The 24,555-nt window shown below is 54.4% G+C and overlaps 1 protein-coding gene across 4 annotated transcripts in view; it reads right to left on the reverse strand.

The window, feature by feature from the left end:
• Window positions 1-24,555, reverse strand: part of ABCC3 (ATP binding cassette subfamily C member 3) — a 41,763-nt gene that overhangs the window by 9,290 nt on the left and 7,918 nt on the right. The window contains exons 2-26 of one of the 4 annotated variants that reach the window (XM_041000690.1): window positions 22,276-22,452; window positions 21,869-21,994; window positions 21,551-21,688; window positions 20,604-20,729; window positions 20,396-20,457; window positions 19,573-19,704; window positions 18,312-18,503; window positions 14,800-14,977; window positions 14,550-14,711; window positions 13,985-14,077; window positions 11,954-12,157; window positions 11,691-11,837; window positions 11,252-11,339; window positions 10,898-10,964; window positions 10,607-10,733; window positions 10,347-10,523; window positions 7,722-7,889; window positions 7,316-7,502; window positions 6,326-6,437; window positions 6,074-6,221; window positions 5,759-5,966; window positions 5,319-5,629; window positions 3,153-3,352; window positions 2,901-3,027; window positions 992-1,093 (exon numbers count right to left, since the gene is read on the reverse strand). In XM_041000690.1, coding sequence (XP_040856624.1) covers window positions 992-1,093; window positions 2,901-3,027; window positions 3,153-3,352; window positions 5,319-5,629; window positions 5,759-5,966; window positions 6,074-6,221; window positions 6,326-6,437; window positions 7,316-7,502; window positions 7,722-7,889; window positions 10,347-10,523; window positions 10,607-10,733; window positions 10,898-10,964; window positions 11,252-11,339; window positions 11,691-11,837; window positions 11,954-12,157; window positions 13,985-14,077; window positions 14,550-14,711; window positions 14,800-14,977; window positions 18,312-18,503; window positions 19,573-19,704; window positions 20,396-20,457; window positions 20,604-20,729; window positions 21,551-21,688; window positions 21,869-21,994; window positions 22,276-22,452 — 3,759 coding nt within the window. Of the gene's footprint in view, window positions 1-991; window positions 1,094-2,900; window positions 3,028-3,152; window positions 3,353-5,318; window positions 5,630-5,758; window positions 5,967-6,073; window positions 6,222-6,325; window positions 6,446-7,315; window positions 7,503-7,721; window positions 7,890-10,346; window positions 10,524-10,606; window positions 10,734-10,897; window positions 10,965-11,251; window positions 11,340-11,690; window positions 11,838-11,953; window positions 12,158-13,984; window positions 14,078-14,549; window positions 14,712-14,799; window positions 14,978-18,311; window positions 18,507-19,572; window positions 19,705-20,395; window positions 20,458-20,603; window positions 20,730-21,550; window positions 21,689-21,868; window positions 21,995-22,275; window positions 22,453-24,555 lie in introns of all 4 variants that reach the window. The other 3 variants (XM_041000692.1, XM_041000691.1, XM_041000689.1) reach the window with 3 other exon arrangements.

Raw genomic sequence — 24,555 nt, forward strand, 5'->3', positions numbered from 1 at the left:
AAAAGAAGGGAGTCAAGCAGGTACAGGAGTGGGGTGGGTGGGGCTAAAGCCACTCACTCCAGGTAACCTATTTCCCTACAGGTCTCCACTGGGTGTGGGGGAGAGCATTAAGGGGGTTTGTACCTTGTGTGTGTGTTTGTGTGAAAGGGGAGGTGTTTGAAAGAGTGCCCTCTTAAAGTGGTGGTGTGTGAATAAAGTAGGATGAACCCAGCAGTGGGTTCCACACTTGAAGTTGATCTGTGGTCTTCCCTGCTATGTTTCAGTGGCACAGTTGTAGATTTGAAGTTGACACTGACTGGTGGGCTCAGCGGGGTGGGGTCCCTGGGTCAATACACCTAGCAACACATAAGGATCAAGAGAGCTGGGGACATTCGTGTCAGGGTGGGGAACCTAGGCTCAATGGAGAGGGCGGGCAAGCCAGACGAGGTGACGGACAGACACCGGTGGGTGATGGGGTTGGGAGGCCCAGGGAGGAAAGAGTTTGTGAAAAACAAGTCAGCTGGGAGGGCTGGGCTGGTCTCTAAGTGGGGAGCATGGTGCAGAGACCTCAGTTCCTGGTTATGATCAGATCTGTGGTGTGGAGAACGGTGGTGTAGTCTGCATGCTCCAGTGGAGGACAACTCCTTTTCCTCCACAAAGGTCACACTTCCTGGTCTCTGCTCCCATGACTCAGCGGAGCTTTGCTCACCTTCCTGCTGCCTGACCCAATCCTGTACCTCCTTCATCTGGTTCCTGACCCATCTGCTACCCGCCTCCTCTGAGCACGCCAGTGCTCTCACCATCCTCAGAGTCCTGAAGCAAATAATCAGGTTCTGCTTGGGGAAACCCCCTCAAGCTGAACACTTTTTAGCATGGTCCTCTGGCAAATGCCCAAGTGGGAATGAACGATTGGATATGGAGCCACCTCAGCCGCTGGCGCTGAGCTGTAGGGATGGCAGCTGCCCACCATCCTTCCTCAGCTACTCTAGATTCCCCCCAGCCCAGCACCCACCTCAGTCTCTGTCTTTGAGTATTCCTTGACTCTTTCCACAGCCACAATGTTAGACTCCAAGTCCGACATCATCCGGACCAGCCAGTTGAGCGACATTGTCACCTGGCAGAAGGGACCAAATTAGGGTTACAGGGATTCCCCCATGTACTCCATGGTTTTGGAAAACACTAAGCCTCCTTGATCATGCCCCCGTCGATAACATCCCATCCCATCCAGGGCCCAGGTGGACCTGGGCAAGCCCACAGGCAATGTCCATTGGAGCTGTAACCTTAACGATAGCCCAGTAAAAATGTAGATTTGACCAAGAGCCATCTTGCCACAGTCTTGTTAAATTGAAGCTTCTAGGGCCACTGCTATATCACAGTGAGTTAAACCATCATGCTGTGACACTGTGGCATCCCTTACTGGAGAGCCAGTTCTAGGGCCAGCCACTCCACTTCTGATCCGGTTCCCTGGTAATGTGCTTGGGAAGGCAGCAGAAGATGGCCTGAGTGCGCAGGTCACTGTCAGCCATGTAGGAGACCTGGATGGCTCTGGGCTTCCACCAGGCCCACCACTGACTGATGTGGCCATTTGCTGAGTGAACCAGCAGATGGAAGAAAGGTCTCTCCCTGCCTCTCTTCCCATCACATCATTCGCTTTTCAAATAATTAAATGAACCTTAAAAAAAAAAAAAAAAAAAAAACAAGGCTTCCGATTCAGCAGGACAGAGGTGGTTCCCAAGATCCCACCCTTCTGACCGGTCCTGGAAAACACTGACACGGCTAACGCGTGGGCCACCCTGTGCGAGCCAATGCGGACTGCCAAGCCCCACCCTTGGCCTGCTGAACAGGAAGGCATGCTTCTGCAAGATCTCCCGGTGACTCGTACATACGCTCGCACGGAATGCTCGAGAAACCAGGCCTGTCTGGGTGGCGTTCTTTTTATCAATATATCCAAAGTTTGAGCCTCTGGAGGCGTAAACCATGTGCAGTGCTTGCCAAAAGTCCATGTGCCGTGACCTAAGTCCTTGCCCAAACAGGTTATTTCCAGGTGACACCTGACTTCTAGCCAAGTTTCCAGTGCTTTGGGATTCTTCAGAAATGATTCCCAGTATTCTCCAAGTCTCTGCCATAAAATGGTGTCACACTTCCTCCCACATACTTTAAATTGTCTCTAGATTACTTATAATACTTAACACAGGGGCCAGTTTTGTGGCACATCAGGCTAAGCTTCCACCTGCAATGCCGATTTCCCACATGAGCAGTGGTTTGGGTCCTGGCTGCTCCACTTCTGAGTCAGCTTCTGGCTAATGTGCCTAGGAAGGCAATTGAAGCCATTGTGGGCAGTGTGTGTGTGTGTGTATTTCTCTCATTCTCTAACTCCATCCAAATAGATAAATATTTATAAATAGATAAATATTTATAAATCCTCAGTACAGTGCCTACACATCACATCACTTCATTCCTGTGGATTCAGCATAATATTTGGCACAGAGCAAATTCCAGGTTTGTCTTTTGGAATTTTTTGGCAGCCTTTTCTTTGGAATATTTTCTGTCTACAGCTGTTTAAACATGGCAATGGGACCCACTGTGTGGAGTGCTGATCAGACTTTGATGGCAGGCATGTGAGCAAAGTGTTTTGCAACTGTACGCTTTCCTGCCCTGCCCCTCTGCCAGTTACCCTGTGTCTTGCCCAGATGGGACAAGTTCTGTTTGCTCACTAGGGCCAAGCTCCAAGATCATCCATCCAATGCCCAGAGTGAGAAAACTCCTGGCTCTTGCAATACTCTATTTCTCCCCCCACAAAAATCCTAGCTCAGTTTGAGCTAGGATCCGGTTACTGGGATGCTCTCCACCTGGTGGTTGGGTGGAGGCTCTCCCCCAGGGGTGTCCCCGCCCCAGGGCCCAGGGCCCAGGGCCCTCCGTACCTGAAGGGCATAGGACACGGAGAGGCCCACCAGCCCCGGATTCAGGCTGCTCCTCCCAATCACCGCAAACAGCGCCGCAAAGAGCACAACACAGTTCCCCACAAACTCCACTCGAATGCCCAGCCACCTGTGGGGTAGCAGACAAGGAGGAAGTAGCAGGTGCAGGAAGGGGTCCACCTTCCGTTTGGGCGAAAGGAAGGACTAGGAGCCTGACACTTGCAGAGGATGCGGATGGGCGTGGGGGGTTCTGACCGGTTCGAGGCAATGTAGGGGTAGCAGCTCATCTGGTTGATGTCCACCTTTGTGTCACTGAGGACTTCGAAGTCGTGGCTGCGACAGTAGGCCCGGATGACGCTGGTGCCAGTCACCGTCTCCGAAAAGTGGGAGTAGATGGGCGAGCGGCTGATGGACTCCAGCCGCTTCAGCTGCCGTGATGTGGCCACGTAGAAGCGCTGACAGCGGGTTGCGGAGAGAGCTTGGGGTCAGGGCTGGGCTGTGGAGCTCTCAACTCCATCCTGCCCACATTGGAACCCATGCCTTCCCCTTTCCCTCTGATCAGGCTGCTTGGTGGGTTCCGGGCACTTCCTCCATGAAGCCCTTTCTGGTTCCCTGTTAGCTCTTACTTTCTCCCCCTCTAGGGGGACCAGGAACAAAGTACTGAGTTTGCTTGGTATCCAAAGTCAGAAAACGACCCCCTACCCTGTTCCTCTTAGGTGAACACTGAGCTCACCACTCTACACTTTTGCAAAAAAAAAAATGTGCAATAAAATCATTCTGGGGTCAGCACAGTGACTGAACAGGCTAATCAGCTGCCTTGCAGTGCGAGCATCCCATATGGTTCATATCCTGGTTGCTCCACTTTCAGTCTAGCTCCCCACTTAAGGCCTGGGAAAGAGGATGGCTCAAGTCCTTGGGACCCTGCACCCACATGGGAGACCCTAAAGAAGTTCCTGACTCCCAACTTTAGATCAGCTCAGTTTTAGCCATTATAGCCATTTGGAGAATGAATCAGCAATAAAAGATTTTTCTCTGTCTCTCTTTTCTGTAAATCTTTCAAATAAAAAATGAAATCTTTCAAATAAAAAAAAATCATTCTGTATTTTTTCCTCTCTTTTTTACCCTCTCTTTTTTTAAAAGGTTTATTTTATTTATTTTTATTATACAGAGAGGAGAAAAGACAGAGAGGAAGATCTTCTGTCCACTGCCTCACTCCCCAAATGGCCGCAATGGCTAGAGCTGAGCCAATCCAGAGCCAGGAATCCGGAACCTCTTCTGGGTCTCCCACATGGATGCAGGGTCCCAAAGTTTTGGCCCATCCTCTGCTGCTTTCCCAGGCCACAAGCAGGGAACTGAGTGGAAAGTGGGGCCGCTGGGATTAGAACCAGTGCTCATATGGGATCCTGGCACATGCAGGGTGAGGACTTCAGCTGCTAGGCTACTACACTGAGTCTTCCTCTCTCTCTCTCTCTCTTAAAAGATTTATTTATTTTTATTTGAAAAGCAGATTTAGAGAGGAGACACAGAGAGAGAGAGAGAGATTTGTATCTGCCCTTACCTTTTTCTTAAAGAGCCTCTCTCCACCAACTGTTTAAGCTTTAGTCCCACAGTAACCCAGTTCCACCTACAGCTTTCATCATGTCCCATGTGGACCATACTGTGGTGTAGCTGAGACTGCCCGGGGCACAGTTCAGCCTGCAGCACAGCAGCCACATCCAGCACACAGCTTACATCTCCCCACTGGCTTTGTTCATCCACTAATCACTCCATTGCAAACGGCTCAGTGCTGCAAAAGCCTTGTGCAGTGAGCTGCATCCAAATGTCAACACATTTATGCTAAAACTGCACATGCATGCACACACAGCCTCTCTCACACACACATGTGCTCAGCTGTATATAAAAAGATGGGAGAAGGACAGGGGCCAGCCTGGTGATACAGTGGATGAAGCCACCTCTTGTGACTCCTGCATCCCGTATCTGAGTGCTGCTGCAAGCCCCAGCTGTGCTGCCTCTGACCCAGCTCTCTGTTCCAAGTGCGTAGGTCCCTGCCACCCACATGAGAGACCTGGATGGAGTTCATGGCTCCTAGCTTCTTGCTCTGGCCTGGCCCAACCCTGGCTGCTGCAGCCATTTGGGGAATGAGCCAGCGAATGGAAGATCTTGCTCTGTCCCTCCTTGTCTCTCTAACTCTGCCTTTCAAATAAACAGATGAATCCTTTTTAAAAATATTGCCACAATTTACAAACATTGCATTTTATCCTCCTACCCTTTCTGCAAGGTGGATTCTATGCACCTCAATTTTGCAAAAGAGACACTGATTTCAAATAAGTGAAGCAACCAACCATTGTCCCTCACAGAATCCAGCTACCCTGCCAGGAGCCGCACCTGCCCAGTGAGTGCCCTGCTCACCCACTAGCGCACCTGCACGAAGGTGTAGAGCGCAGCCAGGGGCACAATGACCACGGCAAAGAGTGGCGTGCTGACCACGATGACCACCAGGGTGGAGAGTGAGCTGAACAAGGAGTTGAAGAGCATGAGGATGGTGGGGGCCAGCACCTCATCAATGACATAGATGTCCTTGGAGAAGCGATTGAGGATGCGGCCGGAGGGTGTCGTGTCAAAGAAGGACTGTGGTGAGTGCATCTTGTTGTGCAGCAGGGAGTGGTGCAGCAAGCGCGCAGCCTGCATGCCACCCAAGGCCATGGTGAAGGCCGACAGCATCACCAGGAGCCCTGTGGGCAGAGGTGGAGGGCGGGCATGAAGGGGTAAGCTGGGAGACACACAGCGGAGGCTGTGACTCAGGGCTGGGGCGTTCGGGGCTGGCAGCACCAGGCAGAGGAAGGAGTACCATGGGAGGTCACCTTGCATGATTCCCAGGGTAGCATAGACACCCAGCCTCAGGGAGGTGTTGTTGGGTCTCTGTTCCATCGAGGCCTCGTTGCTCCACTCACTGAGCCACACGCTGGCTCCAATGGCGGCTGCATTTTGACACACGTATAGGAGGCAGATGGCCAGCGTGGTGTAGATCCCCACAGCCTTGGCATAATCCAAGAACACACTCAGCTTCACCTGGAGGTATGGTCGAGGGAGTGGGGGACAGAAGCCTCTGTGAGTACCTCAGGGAGAAGCTGGGAGCCCACTCAGGCTTCCTGGCCCTTCTCATCAACCCTACTCACGTTGCCTGTTGCTGCCGTCTCTTCCTGGGTCAGCGCCCCCGTGACCTTCGCCTCTGTCACCTGCACCGTCTTCTCGGAGGAATCCAGACGCCTCCGGGACGCAGACCTGCCCTGGGCCTCCCCCTCTGAGGACATGGTACTCATCTCTCTGTGGAGGCAGCACGTGAGGTGGAGGCCGCGGACATCCCGGGACAGAGAGCCAGCGAGGGCTTGTACCTACACACTGCCCGGCCAGGGCAGGCTGGGACTCACCTCATGAACTGCTTCCGAACCTCATACATGACCGGCTCATTATCTGTCAGGTCTGTGTTGTTGCTGAGTGTGTCTTCGATCAGCAACACGTCATCCTCAGTACCCTGCAAAGCTGTATGGGGATGGGCAGTTGACAGAGGTCAGCTAGCTCCCCCTGCAAGTCCCTGCACCAGTGAAGCTGGCTGGGCAGACAAACATGAAAAAGGATGGGAAGGATTAAAAGGATAACAAGGACTAGGGTTAGACAACAGGCCCCACTTCTCTTTGGAGAAGCAGACTTAGATCTAAGGCTCGGTGAACTGGGCTTTGCATGAGACTGGCGGAGCTGACGTGGCACTGCCCACAGGCAGGTAGGGAGGAAGTGGGTGATGGCAAGGTCTACCACAGCATCCCTGGGAGAGCTAAGGAAGGAGTGTGTGCTGATCATTTGGCTCAGCAGAGCACTTCTGTACTTAACACACATTGGCTGTTGACAATGCAGCAGGCAAGAGTACCCACGTTAGTCTGAGCCAGCCCAGAATCTGCAGCTGGGGAGCTGGGAATGGGTAACTAGGAGGAGGAGGGCGCCTCCATCTCATGAGCCCAGAGAAGGTGCCATCAGGACAGGTCACCATCCTCTCTGGAGCTGTACCTGGACCTGGTACTTACTCCCTAGTCTTGGGTGATCAAACAAATGACTTTACCAAGCATTGGTACCTATGCCAGTTTATCTGCAAAACAGCCCTGGCACACACTCAGGACTTGAGCCTTTACCTGCTTCTGACCGATGGATACACTGAGGCTGAGATCTGAGCTGCTAACCAAGGGCTCCACAGTCAGGAAAGAGGAGAGGCAAGAACTGACTATGCCCAGTATGCTATCCCCTGGCAATATCTGACTGTCACACAGACAGCCCAAGTTACTTAAACCTTCCTGTTATAACCCTGAGCCTGTACAGAGATGCCCAGTGGGCCCAGGCAGGGGTGGGGGAAGGCTGGGAGCAGCGAGTACCCGTCTTGCTGCCTAGCTCCTCCTGCTCGTCGTCAGGTGCATAGTTGCGAAGGAAGCTGGCGAAGCTGCCATCCCGCTGCAGTAGAGCTGAGTAGGGACCCACCTCGGACACCTGTCCGTCGGCCAGCACAATGATGAAGTCCGTCTGTGGCAAGAAGCTGATGCCATGTGTCACCAGCACGCGAGTCTGGGGAGAAGGCACAGCCAGGGCGACAGGGGCAAAGAGGGAGCGTGAGGGGCCTGTGAACTAGCAAGCATGGACAGGCAGATGGGCGATTCACCCACTGCTCACAGCAAACTGCACGGAGCCTCTGGGGTGTCCCTTGATATGTACCCCACACTCCTGATTCTCAAGGCCTAGGATCCTAGAATTCCCCTCACCTCCCCAAGCCCCTTCCAGTCTCACCTTGCCAGCCAGCACACCTTCTGGCCCGATAACATGGTCAAAGATGTGCTTGGCCACGTGGGAGTCCACAGCTGATAGTGGGTCATCTAACAGAACGATATCAGAGTTGCTGTAAACTGCCCGGGCCAGGCTGATCCGCTGTCGTTGGCCTCCGGACAGGTTGATGCCCTGAAGGAGATAAAAAGGGGTCAGGCGGGTCCAAGATAAAAGGGGAATATGCTGTATCACTCCCCAAGTGGCCACAATGACCAGGGCTGAATCGATCAGAAGCCAGGAGCCAGGAGCTTCTTCCAGGTCTCCCATACAGGAGCAGGGAAAATTGGGCCATGTTGCCCTGCTTTCCAGGGGCATTAGAACAGAACTGGATAGGAAGTAGAGCAGTCAGAACATGAACTGGCACCTCTATGGGATGCTGGCACTTGAAGTCGGAGGATTACCCTGTTGAGCCATGGTGTCAGTCCCATGTTTTTGTTTTTTAATTACTAAGGTAGTGGCTGGCATTGCGGGGTAGTAAGTTAAGTCAACACCTGTGACACTGGCACTGCCACAGGTGCACTGATAACAAGCCTTAGTTGTTTAATATTTTATTTTTTATTGGAAAGTCAGATATACAGAGAGAAGGAGAGACAGAGAGAAAGAACTTCCATCCTATGGTTCACTCCCAAAGTGGCCACAACAACCAGAGCTGAGCCAATCCAAAGCCAGAAGTTTCTGGGTCTCCCATGCAAGTACGGGGTCCCAGGGCTTTGGCCCGTACTGTGCTGCTTTCCCAGCCCACAGCAGGGAGCTGGATGGGAAGCAGGGTCGCCGGATTAAAAACCAGTGCCCATATGGGATCCCAGCACATGCAAGGCGAGAACTTTAACTACTACTCTATCACGCCAGGCCCAGTTATTCCATTTTTGACCCAGCTTTCTAATAATGTAACTGGGAAAGCACGGAAGGTGGCTCAAGCTGTCTTGGACCTCTGCCACCCATGCAGGAGAAATGAATGGAATTCTAGGCTCTTGGCTTCAGCCTGGCCTTGCCCTAGCCACTGTGTCTCTTCCTCTCTGTCATTCTTTTAAATAAATAAACCTTGGGCCAGTGCAATGGCTCAGTGGCTAATTGCTCACTTTGCAAGTGCTGGAACCCCATATGGGTGCCGGTTCGTGTCCTGGCTACTCCCCTTCCCATCTAGCTTCCTGCTTGTGGCCTGGGAAAGCAGTCAAGGATGGCCCAAAGCCTTGGGACCCTGCACGCACATCAGAGACCTGGGGAAAGCTCCTGGCTCCTGGCTTTGGATTGGCTCAGCTCCAGCTGTTGTAGTCACTTGGGGAGTAAACCAGTGGGTGGGAGAGCTTTCTCTCTGTCCTCTACGTAAAATCTGCCTTTCTAATATAAACAAACAAATAAACCTTTAAAAAAACAACCAAGAAGGTACATTTTATGCGTATTTTATCACACAGTTAAAAAAAATTAAACAAAACCCAAATTCTCACCAATGCCCCATGTTTTGTAGCTTAAAGGCTAGAACTTTGCCCTACATCCCACCCTCATATCTTAACTTTCACCTGACCAAAGTGCACAGGAGTGCCCAGCCAGTGTACCTGCTGTCCTGCCTCAGGCTTTCTGTCACTCAGTGAAAGCCACAGTCCTCCAGTGACCTGTAAGGCCCCAAATGACCTGGATGCCTGGCCAGTTGTCTTTCTGGCCTCATTTTGACCCCCTAGACCTTAGATCACCTGCTCCAGATGCCTGCTCCTGCCTGGCCCTCCAATGCTTAGTCACATACCCACCTCTGGGGTTTTTACTTTCCACCCTCTCTGTCCCTAAAGCCCCACTCCCTGAGTGCCATGGCCCCCAGGCAGGGCTCCAGCTCCCTGTCCTGTTCAGATCTCAGATCTCCATGAAGCTTCCAAGACACTCAGACAACCCAGCTTGGCATGTATTCTACATCCCTGCCCTCCTGCATGCTTCTGCTTTGGCATTATCTAATAGGTCATATACTTGACTTGTTTATCTTGCTAAGTGCCTCTTTTCCCACTAACATGTAAGACATAAGAAGGTAGAGATTTTAGCAGGTGCATTCACTACTATGTAAAACTGTCTGACATAGAGTAGAGGCTTAATCAAAATAAGATTGAATGGATAGATGGTGGATGGGAGGGATGGTTGGAAGGAAGGATGGAGGGATGGAGGAAGGAAGGGAGGGAGGGAGGATGAAGGAAGGAAGGAAGGAAGGAAAGGAGGATGAAGGAAGGGAGGGAGGAGGGAAGGGAGGAAGGAAAGAAGGGAGAGAGGAAGGAAGGAAGGAAGGAAGGAAGGAAGGAAGGAAGGAAGGAAGGAAGGAAGGAAGGAAGGAAGGAAGGAAGGAAGGAAGGAAGGAGGAAGGGAAGGGAGGGAGGAAGGAAGGGAGGGAGGGAGGGAGGGAGGGATTTATCTTCATAAAAAGAGTTTTTCCTTGTGTAGGATCCCCCCAGTGCTTGGGCCCTGGAGTATCACACAGCCTGTGTGTTCATGTTGGCCTCTCACAGTAACAGCGCTACTTCCGCAGCATGTGACATTGGGTGTGAAGCCCCATGAATGAGTGAATGAGCTGGGTTGTACATGCTGGCTCCTTAGGGATGAGAGGGGACCCCATACCTTTTCTCCAATCTCTGTCTGGTCCCCGCCAGGCAACACCTCCAGGTCAGGGAGCAGGGCGCAGGCCTCCAGAGCCCGTTGGTAGCGCTTGGGGTCCAGTGGTTGGCCGAAGAGCACATTGTCCTGAAGTGTGCAGTTCTGGATCCAGGCCTGCTGGGGCACATAGGCCACGGAGCCCTGGCCACAAAAAAGGTTGCCTTGGAGGGCTCCCCAAGGCCTGGACATGCCCCACTCCTTTCCCAGGAACCCAGCCCTCTCACCTTCATGGACACCTTGCCCTCCAGCTTCTCCATCTCTCCCAGCAGGGCAGACACCAGGGAGGACTTCCCACAGCCCACAGGCCCCACCACGGCCACCAGTGCCCCTTTGGGGATCTGGATGTTCAAGCTGAAGGCGAGCAGCACCAGTCAGAGGCAAGCAGCCCAAACCTCCCCCCTCCCTTCCATAGGTCCAATCTGAAGGTCGAGGGCACAGGGTCCTGTGACTGCTTTGGCCTTAGGCAGCTTGGGCTGGCTGAGAAGGGCAAGGGGTGTGGGGGGCAAAGCTGGTACCTGTGCAAGACGGGAGGCAGGTCCTGGGCCCAAGTAAAGGTGCCATTCTGGATGGTGATGGCACAGCCTGGGAGGACCAAGTGTATTGAGTTAGGGAGCTGGGGCATTGGGATGGGAAAGCAGGGGCCCTGAGGGAGGGTAGGAGGGAGAAGTGTGGGGGATACCAGGAAAGGCGCAAAGGAGAGCAAAGAACCCGAAGAGGCGGCAGGGCAGGGAGTGGGGGGCGAGGCAGGGTCAAAGCACATGTGCAGAGGAAGGAAAGAGGTTACAAGAGGGGAATTTGAAAGCTTTGAGCTGAGGATGTACTGGGGTAGGGGCTGGGCCAGGGCTACCCAAAGCAGAGGGTCTCTGGACCTGGGGAGATGGTCTTTCTCTCCACACACTGGGGGTCAAGTTCGTCTTGGATCAGGAAGTTCTGGATTCGTTTCAGAGACACGCTGGTCTGCAGGAAGGTGTGGGTCAGCCCTAGGGACAGCTTTTCCCATGCCCCACCCTTCTTCCCCTGGCTAGGGACCTGACTTGCTAAGGCACAGACCTGGTCTTTCATGGCTCCCACTGTCCAAAGACAAGGACTGGGTTGGTTAAGAGGAGGCTGTCTCTAGACCCTGGGTTTCCAGAGCCCTCTGCTGGCCTCCCGCGACTCATTCATGAGTTCATCCAAACTTGAGCCACTCACTCCTCGTTATACAACAATGACCCTTATGGATGCCAATCATTCTCTCTGTCATCACCCTCGGGCACTGACCAACCACCCCAACTCCAGCACCAGTCCCCAAGTCCCAGCCGAGGGTACCTGGGTCAGGTTGCTGATTAGCTGGGGCAGCATGTTGAGGGGCACCTTTAAGATATTGAACAAGGACACGGACACAAAGGCCTTCTCGGCATCCAGTATGTTGTTCTCGTCCACACACACGTACACTCCAAGGGTTACCAGGGTCACCTGGATGGCACACAGAGTTGGGATGGAGAGCGTGCGTCGGGGGGCTGGGAGAGCTCCATCCAAAGCCTGGCTTGGCTGGGCAGCAGGCAGGACGCAACGGCAGCGTGAAGCCTCACCAGGAAGGGCGTGCAGATCCAGATGAAGGTGGAGATGGCCTGAAGGTAGGCTGACTTGCGCAGCAGCTGCAGCTCGCTCTCCCTGATGCCCTCCACCTGCTTCAGGAAGCTGGGCTCCCAGGCATACAGCTTTAGCACCTTGATGCCACCCAGGATCTCACTCATCAGCTTGATGCGCGAGTCCTTCAACTTCATCTGCTCCACCTGTGTGGCACGAAGAATGGGCACTGGCGCACCTGCTCCCCTTCCTCAGCGTCCCTGCCTGGGTGTGGGGGAGGAGTCTCAGATCTCTCGCTCATCCTCAGCGTTGTGGCTCCTCCCCCCTGCTCACCAGCTTTTCTCACACCTTCCTGCAGGTGCTGGGCAGGACCTCAGCCCCTCCGCTGCTAGCTCCCAAGGGGAATCCTCTGCCCTCTCCGCTGTATTTCTAAAGTAACGTGGCGTGGCACTTTCTTTCGGCTTCTCTACCCACTGCTTCACACAGATGTTCCCCTGGTGAGACCGGGAGAGACCTGATGAGATGGACCTTCTATTTCTCTTTGCTCCTCCAGTCTCCCAGCTAGACGGCTCACCAGATTAATTACTCATCCAATCCCTCTGGATTGGGCGCCCACTATGGATCAGGCCATGTACTGGATAAGAAGGATATTATGATGAGCAATTCAGACAAGGGTCCCATACTCATCCAGCTGACAGGGGATACAGACCACAAGCCAACCACTACCTGAACAAACGCTGAAGGGGCAACAGAACTCTATGAGGGCACATGGTAGGGGCAGGGAAACGGACCTAGGCATGGTAATCAGGGTGGGCTTTGGGAAAAAGTGTATTTTATGCAGAGAAGAGGTAGGTAAGGAGTGACAAGTTGCATTCCAGGGGCCCAGCAGAGTAGCCTAGTGGCTAAAGTCCTCAGTTCGTGTCCCAGCGGCCCTGTTTCCCATCCAGCTCCTGCTTGTGACCTGGGAAAGCAGTCGAGCATGGCCTAAAGCCTTGGGACCCTGCACCTGTGTGGGAAACCTGGAAAAGGATGCTGGCTCCTGGCTTTGGATTGGCTCAGCTCTGGTCATTGCTGCCACTTGGGGAGTGAACCATCGGATGGAAGATCTTCTCTGTCTCTCTTCCTCTCTGTATATCTGACTTTCCAATAAAAATAAGTCAAAAAAAAAGTTGTTTTTTTTTTTTTTTTAAAAAAGGCATTCCAGGCAGAGGGAACATATGCATGGTGGCCCAGGGGTACCCAGAACTTGGTGGCTTGGAGTAAAAAGAAAGGCCAAACTACTGGACATTTGGCTATAGTACTGTAAGGGGGTGGGAGAAGCTTGCAAGGCAAAAACAGGAGGCGGGTGAGGGACTTCAGGAGTTTGTCATTTGCACTACGTGCCGCAGGAAGCGCCTGAAGACTTCAGTTCATCATGTCTGCCAAGCACAAACTGAGTGACTTGTTACTCGCACTTGATGTAGTAGAAAAACTCCTCCCGGGCCCGGTGGTGTAGCCTAGCAGCTAAAGTTCTCACCTCGAACTCACCAGGATCCCATATGGGCGCCGGTTCTAATCCCAGCAGCTCCACTTCCCATCCAGCTCCCTGCTTGTGGCCTGGGAAAGCAGTCAAGGACGGCCCAAAGCTTTGGGACCCTGCACCCATGTGGGATATCCGGAAGAGGTTCCTGGCTCCTGTCTTCAGATCAGCATAGCATCGGCCGTTGTGCTCACTTGGGGAGTGAATCATCAGACGGAAGATCTTCCTCTCTGTCTCTCCTCCTCTCTGTATATCTGACTTTATAATAATAAATAAATAAATCTTGGAAAAAAAAAAAAAACTCCTCCCTGGCCCAGAGGACATGAGTTTGATTCCTCCATTCTCAACTAATTTTTCTGGACCCCATTCCCCAGCCACAAGATGAGCATGAAGAGGACAGAGTGAGCTTGGGTTTGTGCGGCTAGAAGCCACCCACAGTCAATACACAACATGGTTGAGAAAGTGGCCGTGCCAGTGAATATCCTTCCCCAGGCACCTGGTCAGAAGCACCTACCTGGAAAGCGCGCATCTTCATGGCCACAGCTCCATTCAGTGGAATCAGCAAGACCATGAGAGCAACTCCAGCCAGCACCGAGGGGCCCACGATCTGCAGAGGCAGGTGGGTAGGACAGGTACACAGGTGACCAAAGTCTACAGCCACAACTCACCAAATGGAGCCCTGCTGCTGAACAGAAACATGGCCAGCGGCAGGCAGCCAAGGATGGGAGTCAATCAGAGCAAGCCAGAGTGCTGACCACACTGGCTGAAGCTGCCAGCCACCAGACAAGTATGACATATAGGACAAACAAGAGACACAGAATGACAGCCAGCCAGACAGAAGGGCAAATACAGGCAGTGACAGCCAGTCACATCCACCTCCCAGGCCCTCTGTCTTCCCCAGGACCCCTGTGGGAAGAGTGCCGGTGCAGGGAGAGAGACACGGGTGTTCACTCCAGCAACCTTCAAGAAGGCTGTTTCCTCCCACCAGTCACTGAAGAAGCTCTTGGGACCATCACACAGCCCCTCTACTGATCAGCAAAGCCAGAGGAAGGAGGCAGAGGTCAGGGGTCAAGGATCACCTGCCAGAGGAAGTAAATTGCCAGGATGACCTGCAGGGGCGCTGACCACAGTAAGTTGAGGAAGGGTGAAACATCCATGAAGCGCTGGGCATCCACCGACATGAGGTTGACCATTTCTCCCACTGTGGACTCACGTTTCACGGAATTGGTGATGGCCAGCGCCTGTAGGGGAGTGAACAGGGGGGGATGGGCTAGGCCCAAAGCCTCTTGCCAACTGCCTAGGCCAGCCCCCTTCCTGACGCCCGCTGACCTTCCTGTAGATGACCCCGATGATGCCTGTACGGAGCCTCAAGGCCGTCACAAAGATGCAGTGGTAGTACTGGTGCAGGATCAGGGTCTGTGTCACGGAGCACACGAACATGAGCCCGGCCACCAGGAAGCCCCACCAGGTGGGGGCCTCAGGGTTGGAGATGAACCTGATCAGAATGCTGCCAGAGAGAGGAAGGAGGTGTGAGGGTCGGCAGGCCCCACCCAAGCCCCCTGCCACCTGCTGCCATCCTCAGCCTCTACTGTACTCCGGCTTCTACCACCTCCATATTACCACATGGGCCACCATCCCTGTTCCCTCCTGCCTGCAGCCTCTTCCCTGACCCTCACGGACCACATTCCATCACCATCAGCCTCACCTGCCTACCCTCCTCACCTCCTTGAACCAAGCAGGAGGAAGAAGTTGGCTAGACTTGCCCTTCTCCTAAGCTGCTGACGGCTCTAGGACCTGCCAGCCAGGGCCACGTTTGTTGCTCCAGCAGGGACACTCTCCTCACTCCCCTCCTCCCACCTGCACCCAAGCTCCCTTTATTCACTCCACTGGCTCCATCACCTATGGACATGGTCACATCCCTTCATGTTGGGACAACCTCCCCCCGTCTCCATGGAGCCCTCCAGCCAGCATCACAGTCAGGTCTCCCCTTCTGTTTGGGGTTGAGTTGGCTCCTTAAAAGGCATGTTCAAGGGGGCTCTGCATGGTAAGCCTAGCAGCTAAAGTCCTTGCCTTGCACACACCGGGATTCCATATGGGCGCCGGTTCTAATCCTGCTAGTACCACTTCCCATCCAGCTCCCTGCTTGTGGCCTAGGAAAGCAGCAGAGGACATCCCAAAGCCTTGGGACCCTGCACCCAAGTGGGAGACCCAGAAGCAACTCCTGGCTCTTGGCTCCGGATTGGCTCAGCTCCAGCCATTGTGGCCACTTGGGGAGTGAATCAGTGGACAGATCTTTCTCTCTTTCTCTCCTCCTCTCTGCATGTCTGACTTTCCAAATATATATATATAAATCAATCTTTTTTTTTTTAAAGGCACGTTCAAGGGGTCAGCACCATGGTACAGTAGGCCAAGCTCCACTCAGGATACCTACATCCTGTATGAGTACCAGTTTGTATTTCAGCTGCTTCACTTCTGACCCACCTCCCTTGCTTACGGCCTGCGAAAGCAGCAGCAGATGCACCAAGTCCTTGGACTCCTGCATCTACGTGGAGACCCAGAAGAAGCTCCTGACTTTGGATCAGCCCATCTCCAGCCATTGTGGCCATTTGGGTAATGAATCATTGGATGGAAGATCTCTGTCTCTCCTCTAATTCTGCCTTTCAAATAAAAATAAATCTTTTTTTAGAGGCAAATTCAAGCCTGACCCTTGGCACTCATTTGGAAATGGGATCCTTGCAGTTGTACTCTACTTAGGATGATGTCATCGTGGGAGAGGGTGGGTCCTACTCTGGTGGCAGGTGTCTTGTAAGAGAAAGGAGAGGCAGATGATCACACAAAGATATTAGCACAGACGCGGACACGGAGGAGAACGCCCTGTGACACAGGGGGCAGAGGTCAGAGTGATGCCAAAGTCTGGCAGCAACTTCCAAAAGCTGGGAGAGAAGTGAAGGGCAGTTTTCAGTCGAGCTGGTTCTGTCCTCACCTTAACTAAGGATTTCCGGCCTCCAACACTGGGAGGGAAGTGACATCTGTTCCCAGGCACTCACAAGGGCTCATGGGTAAGGGTGCACCTCCCTTGACAAGTTTCTGGGCTCCTATGCTCCTCCCCCTCTGCAGCCCCCATTCTGGACCCTTCTACATTGTTCCAGCCTCTCCTTTCAGTGACCATGTGACCATGCCTGAAGGGCCTCTCTTTGGCTGCCAGCTCCCTACACGAGGCCACCTGCCCCCTGCTCTAGGATCTTCTCCCAGCTCTGCCATCTTAGAGTCCAAGCCAGGTGTTTGTTGCCACAGCTGGATCACAAGGCTCTCCTACTGCCCAGGCCCCGTGCAGGGAGCTGAGCCCAGGCTACTCAAGAATATGCTTCTCTTTGAGCTTTGTGGCCTAGTGGCTAAAGTCCTTGATCCCATAAGGGCACCGGTTCTAATCCCAGCAGCCCCACTCCCATCCAGCTCCCTGCTTGTGGCCTGGGAAAGCAGTCAAGGACAGCCCAAAGCTTTGGGACCCTGCACCCATGTGGGAGACATGGAAGAGTCTCTGGACTCCTGGCTTTGAATCATCAGACGTAAGATCTTTCTGTCTTTTCTCCTCTCTGTATATCTGCTGTTCCAATCAAAATAAATCTGGGAGAACTGAGACTCTAAGGTGGACTATGTCAGCAAATGGACCTCGGAAGGATTTCCTCAACTTTGGGGCAACGAAATCAACAACATCTCAGAACTATTGAAACCACTTAAGCAGTATCCTCAAAACATGCTCCACATCAGGAACCCTGGGATGACATCGGGTAGTTTTCCCCCATTCCTGGGCACTGATGTGGTTGGGCTGAGGGGAGTGGCCCTCTTCCCTTTTCTCCACTTTCGCCAGATGCCAGAAGATAAAAGGAGATTGGAGGCAATTGTCTCACCCATTTTTCCCCATTCTTTGACCCTCCCCACCCTAACTGGTGGCCCATATGGGCATGTATCCCTTTCAACTATATAAAAATCATCAAAAAATATTATTATTAAAAAAAAAGAATGTGTGCCCCCCTCAACAAACCAGGCTTAGACGGGGGGGCCTGGACAGACCAATCTAGCCAAGACTCCACTCACCCCAGGCCCCTGCCAGTCCTTCACTCGCCCTCTGAGTCCAAACTTTCACCTGACCTACTTCCTGCTCCCCAAGCCCTCCCTACCCAGCCTACCCCTAACCCTGTAAAGCAGACCAGATGCCCCTCCCAGGCTTTTTCAGGCTTTCAAGGATCTTTTTGGCTGGTCCTGCCTCTTCCTGCCCCTCCCTCCCTCACCCCTTTCTCCAGGATTAGCAACACCTGAATGTCCTGAGTCATGCTGGCTCAGGCCTTTGTCACTGGGCTGGGGTTGCACTTTCCCCTGTTGCCGAGTCTACTGTGCCTCCAGACTTGATAACCTCCCTTCTCAGCTCACCCCGCTGGCTCCCTCACCCCTCCTGGGCCTTCTCCCAGACATCCTACAGAGCCAACTGTAGCCGACTGAACTACATGCTGGCTTCTCCCCAAGACCTCAAGGCCCTTCTTTGCAGACTTCTGTGTCTTGGGTGTCTAGCACTGTTCAGAGGAGAGCTCCCTCAAGTCCGGGCTGCCACAGAAGGGAAAGATTTACCATTGTGTCTGGAATGCTGGCTGCTACCCAGGCAGTATGAATGACAGAGGGTTGGGCAAGGAGTTGCAGGTGCCATGCCACTCACCAAGGACCAAAGGAAGGGCACAGAAAGCCCCCAGGGTTCCCAGAGGCGGGGTCATCTTGCTCTAAGTTCCCTTCCTGTTGGCCCGGCTCTCTACCTTGGGGAAGGGCGGCAGTAGGAGGGAGTAGGGCCCCACCTGAGCAGCTGCGGGTTGGTGAAGTTCAGCAGGTCCTGAATCAGCTTGAAGAAGGTGCTGATGAGGAAGGCAGGGCCAAAGGTGACCAGCAGGGCCCTCAGGAAGGACGGCTCCTGGACCTGGGGTCGGCCCCTCAGCAAGCCCACATCCTCGCCGGTGCCTTTCTTCCCGAGTGCTGCTGCAGCCTTCTGTCTGCTCCAGGGAGAAAAGGAGAGTGGGCAGGATTTGGTACCTGGGCCTCAGAAAACCAAGGGCCCAAGCGAGGAGGAAGAGGAGCAGGAACAGGAAGGAATCCGTTTCTGGGCTCTCAGGACTCCCCAGGTCTTGCAGGTGCTTGACAGCACTGGAAGGGGTATCTAGACTACCTCCCTCAAGGACTATAAACCCTTCTGGTCCTAGCCACTGGTCTCTCCTTGCCTGCCCAGGCCTGGCTTCCAGAGGTGCTGTGAGAGCAGGGGAGATGAGGGTAAGCACAGCCCAGGACCCAGGGCTGGAATGGGTCAGGGAGCTGGTGGAGGTGGTATAGACAGAGAGGGTGCAGCAGGCCTCAAAGCTATAGTAGCCATCTCTGCTCCCGAGTACCCCATCCTTGGTTCATCCCATAGCCAGGGGCGATCAGTGTTTCATGCACAAGCTTAAAACTCCTAGGCCTGGGGTTGTGGGTGGGAGAGGAAGAGGGCTGTTTGTTGGGGTCAAAAGTGGGTGGATGGGGAAGAAGGCCTCAGTCAGTTGGCTAGAGCCAGGTTCATGGGCTTGCAAGGAGAGGCTACCAAAGGGGGCATTGGCAGGAGGGGCATGGAGGCCACTGCCTCTGAGCACCTCCAAATGAGAGCAGGCAGGCCTGAGCAGGGCCATGGGAAGTTTCTGGACTCTGTCCTTCATGACAGGTAGGGCAGCGCAGAAGGAAGAGCTGGAACTTGGGGCCAGGCTATCACCCACTAAAGGACCTGATGTGCACCATTCAACCTGTGCCTCAGTATCCCCATCTGATAACACAGGAACAATAGGATCTGCACTGTAGGGCTGGTGCAAGGTTAAATAAGGTACTTATGCCTGGACTGGGACAAAGTTAATGCCATGGAGGTGTCCTGGCCCCACGTAGACCCAAGCTTCCCATGCAGGGGTCCCTCTCTGCACCTGCCCTCCTCCCTGTCTTCTGCAGGTAGTCACCGCAGGCCCAGCCACAGGAGTCCCTTGCAGGAGACCTTGGGCATAGAGATTGTGGGGAGGGATTGGTATGGGGACTTGGGGAAGGCCTCACCGTGCTGCCTGCTTCTGCTGCTGCCTCCAAGCCTTGAGCAGCCGGTGCACCACCACATGGGAGCGGTCATCCTTGTCCAGGGACCACAAGTCTTTCTCCTCCAAGGGCCTCCGGTAGCCGAGGATAGCCAGCCTGAGCAGGGAGAGGGGGCCCAGGCCCAGAGAGCATCAGACACCAGCAGCCTGGAGCTGGGGTCAGTGTTGGCAGGGCCCCAGTCACTCTCAGAAAGAGACCTTCCTCTCCCTGGGGTGCTGTGACCTAGGGAGCCCTCTCTTCTGTCCCCACAGTCAGCAGGCATCTCTCCCTGCCTGCCTGTCTGCCCCCAGCTTCCCACCTCTGGCCCTCCCTCTACCACCTCCAGCCCAGTGCCTAGCAGGAAGTGGGGAGGAAATCCATGATGCCCAGGCCCTGGGCCAGGACATGGTAGGTGGATTCAGCCCTGGCCTTGAACGCTTCCTCGGGGCAGTGTGGTTAATGAGTTGTCACCCAGGTCGCAGATGCAATTATCCTACTCAAGTGGCTCTGAGGTGCAGCCAGGGAGATGGATGACAAGCAGCCAGCTCTCCCCAGACGGAGAAAGGCTTGGAGCTCACTGTGATCTTGCGGTCCAGCCCCTGGGTCTGTCACCGGCACTACTTGCCAGACACAGCCAGGAGCAGAATGGACCAGGCCCCTGGGCCCAGCTCCAGGCCCACCGGGACCCAGCTCCAGGCCCAGCCAGGCCCAGCTGCTGAAGCTCCTGAACTTGTGGCCTGCTCCCCTTCCTCCCTCTAACCCCCCATCTCCTTCCCTCGGGCCCAGACAGGAGGAAAAGCCAACTTACTCTGTGAACCACCAGAAAGACAGGCGGGAGAGGAAGCCAGCGCTGCCCTCTGGGCAGGGGTTCTAGAAGATGAGAGAATGAGACAGAGCGAGTCAGGAGTGCCCACTGTCCCTCATTCCTGCCAGTGGACCACTTGCAGGTATGCCAAATGTGTCCCCTTTGGGAGGATCTGGAAGGGATGGGGATTGCTGATGAGGGCAAAACTCACAGGATCCACATTCTTGGGGGAGAAGAAGGGCGGCTTCTCCCTGAAGCAGGACAGGATGAGCGCCGACAGGACCAGTGCAAAGTAGATGTAGAAGGTGCAGAAGCGGAAGGGGTCCGAGATGCTGCCCTGTGGAGCACGGGAGCAGGTGAAGCCAGCCTGGCCAGCAGGGCCCTCCCAAAGGGTCTCAGGATATCAAGCTCCTCTGCCTGGGATGGAGTCTCCACCCAGGGGATTCCAAGCCTGGGAATGGTGCTGGGGACTGCAGGTCAGTGAGGACTTACCCTGAATGAGGTAAAAGATTAGCATTCCACCCCCACACTGCTATGTGTCACCTGGACACAGCCTGTCACCCTGTTGCTGGGGGGCAGGGAGGTGGGTGACGGTGCCCATCGCGCAATGACAAATGAGGCTCTGATGGGCTGGACTAGGCAAACATTCAGAGCCTCATCTCCAAGCTACCCTTCAGGATGGCACACATGGGAAGGCCCAAGGTTGACCCTCTATACTCCATCCCACCCCCCAAAGATCAAGAAGGCCAGGCAGTGAGAGAGAGGGGAAGAAAGGAAGGGGAAGAGGATGCCAGGGGCTCGTGCAGCTAGTGAGAATGGCAGACCCAGGTGCTCATGACCCAACATCAACACCATGTCAGATAGGGCACCTGCTGGGGTGGGGGTGGGGCACTTGTGGAAGCCCCTGACTCTCCACAAGTGTCCAACAGGTGAGGGGGGGGCAGTGTTTGGCTCCACTCCCTGTGCCTACTGCTTCTCCATCTGTTTGCTGCTTCCAGATAGAAGCACAGCAAGCTGAGGAAAAACACAAAAGAGGGGGTCCTGGGAGCAGGACGGGGTAGTGGGGAGGGAGTCTGGCAACCAGCAATGACCTTGAACCCTGAAGTCACCCTCTAGATGGGTCTGCATCTGGCAGCTTTTCCCTCCTCTTTCCCTTACCTCCGCCATGGCTGCAAGGATTTTGGAGCGGAAGGGGATGATGGCGCAGACCACACACAGGAACCAGAAGATGATGAGGATCCCCGATGACTGCACACCCCGCAGCCGCTCATACTGGATCAGCAGGGTGGCCAGCAGCTGTGCAGGGAGGGGGCCGCAGCAGCCAGGGCACTCAGGGCGCGACCTGCCTCCTTTCCTCCCCGCCCACGTGCCCAGATGGTCTTCCCTGCTCCTCAGAACCCACTGCCATCCCCTCACAAGCCAGCACTCCCTGGAGACCTCCTCCACACCCCCTGCTTCCCTGGTCACCACACTCACCATGGTGACCCCCACCACCAGCGGGGTGACAAAGAAGACGGGGGCAGGGCCCTGGCCGTGCAGCAGGCCATGGAAAGAGTAGAAGAGGTCCGCCCAGGAGATACACCACAGCAAGACCCCCAGAGCCTGTGAAGGAGGGCACAGGTTGCAAGGAGAGCCTCTGGTGGGAAGGGGGGGTCTTTGTTCTGGGACCCCCTGGAAGCCACTAGACCAGCCTGGGTGTGGCCCAGAGGGCTGGGAGGGGTCCTGGCTAGACACCTCTTCCGGAGGCAGGGACTATCCTAGCGTGGGGCAGCAGGGGACCCTGGTGGAGGATAAGGGAGTGGCAGGTTCCAGGGTAGAGGTGACAGGAGCAGGATCCTCCAGCCCCCAGCCTCCCTGCCCAGGCCATCCCTTGCGCTCCTGACCGTCTTAAGTCTGCACAGGCGGGAGAGGACGATGTAACCCTGAGAGTTGCGTCTCAGGTAGAGCAGGTACCAGGGCAGGGTAGCCCATAGGTAGATGCAGGGGGCCCAGGCCAGCAGCGAGTTCTGGAAGCATGGGGTGAGGTCCGGGTTGTCGGTGTGCAAAGATAGGTTGGAATCCTGGAGACAGAGAGGACAAGTCAGGCTGCAGCGGCCTCCTAGACACAGAGGCTCTCCCTGTCGCAGAGGGCAGGGCGGGGGAGCTGCTCTGGCAAGGGAGGGCATGCAGGGAGAGGAATGGAGATGGGGTAAGTCCCAGGAGCCCCAGCATGAGCGAGAGGCAGCTCTCAGGAAGGCCATGGAAGCCTCATGTCCTCACAAACTCTCTCTCTAATTGAAGCATCATTCAGACGCAATAAACTGCACCCACGCAAAAGCACAATTCTGCGAGATTTTGCACTGTAAAACCATTGCCACAACAAACATGGAGAACCAGCCCTTGGTTCCCTGGGTACCACCTTGTCCCCTCAAGGACTCCTTTGCTGTCCTGAGGCCACCTTGTGTCCTTCTAGATGCCCCTCTTTGTTTGCATAGTGATATTTTGTTTTATCGAGTGACCCATGTCTTCTAAAGGCCCTCCCCGGCAAGGCGTCCTGAGCTCCCCCGCCTCTGCCTTCCAACGGCAGTGGTCACATCCTGCTTCACCCACCTCATGAAGTGGCCAGGTTCAAAGGATAGACAGATTTACAGAGAGAAAGAGCTTCTGTCCACTGGTTCACTCCCCAAGTGGCCACAACAGCCAAAGCTGAGCTGATTCAAAGCCGGGAGCCAGGAGCTTCTTCTGGGTCTCCCACTCGGGTGCAGGGTCCCAAGGCTTTAGGATGTCCTCTGCTGCTTTCCCAGGCCACAAGCAGGGAGCTGGATGGGAAGCGGAGCAGCCAGGATAGGAACCAGTGCCCATATGGGATTCCAGCACATGTAAGACAAGGATTTAGCCACTGAGCCATCTCACTGGGCCCAGGTGGAGGGATTTTTGCAAATCTCAGGGTCTAAGGTGACTAAAGATCCCCTTCTTGGTAGGACTGCCCTTAGCTAACACCGAGAGTCCAGTGTCCTAGGAAACCATTCACTTTGTATAATCAGTCACCCATTGAGCACTTGACAAGATTACTTCTTGCTTGGAGCATGAACCTCTCCTCATGGATCAACTGTTTTGGAAAGAGAAGAGGGAATAAAGCAACCCACAAACAGATAACATTTTCTATAATATCACTTCTTCCAGAGCCACTGGGGTATGAACAGGTTTTGAATTCCTTCTTGCAAAGCCTTAGATGTTCTTCACACAAAAGATAAACAAAGCATAAGAAAAACCACCCACAGTTCCCTCCGCAGCGAGAACACTCAGCCTTGTGGGGGCATCCGCCGGCCACCACCAGTTTAACTGATAAGTACTTCTTTGTGTACCCAAGTTAAACTCGCACTCACGGCTCCCAATTTGCCTCTTGTCTGGGTGGGGTTGTGTGGCTGGAGGCTTCAGAGTTTTGGTGGGAGATGGGGGATTGGGGTTGGGAGCTGCTGGTCATTCAGTGGGACCTGAATCATTAAGGGGTGGCCTCTCCAGTTGGCAGGCTGGAAGCATGTGCTATGGTTGTGGCTCCACCCTTCAGCGGTGGACTTGAACTTGTCACTCTGCCACCATGGCTTGCTGGTCTTCTAGGAGGGCAGAGGGTTGGGCTGGGAGGGCTGAGAAGCAGCCTGGGTGCCTAATGTCTCCTTACACTGCACTGGCACACGCAGCCCCTGCCTGCCGCCCGCTCCCTCCCTGCCACAGCCTTCCCGCGCCTAAGCGTCTCCAGACAACAGACGGAGCCCTCTCAGCTCCCTCGGCTCCTGTGCCAGCGATCTCCCCTCCATCTGTTTGCCACCTGCCAGGGAGGTGTTGATGTCTCCTCTCCCGTTGTCCTTCTCGCCTCTTCTCTGTCCTTGGGACTTGCATTCTTTCTTCTTATTATTATTATTATTTAAAGATTTATTTACTCATTTGAAAGGCAGAGTGACACAGAGGGATTTCTATCCTCTACTTCACTCCCCAAATGCATGCAACAGACAGGACCTGTCCACGCAGGAGCCAGGAACTCCATCCATGTCTCCCATAGACATAGCAGGAACGTACTTGGGTCACTATCTGCTGCCTCCCAGGTGAATGAATGGAGCACCGGATTAGAGACAGAGCTGGGATTCAGCCCAGACACTCTGTTATAGGATACAGTTCTCCTGGGCGGT

Source organism: Ochotona curzoniae, unplaced genomic scaffold (assembly GCF_017591425.1).
Source record: "Ochotona curzoniae isolate NIBS_2020 unplaced genomic scaffold, NIBS_Ocur_1.0 scaffold_2453, whole genome shotgun sequence".
NCBI classification, from domain to species: Eukaryota; Metazoa; Chordata; class Mammalia; order Lagomorpha; family Ochotonidae; genus Ochotona; species Ochotona curzoniae.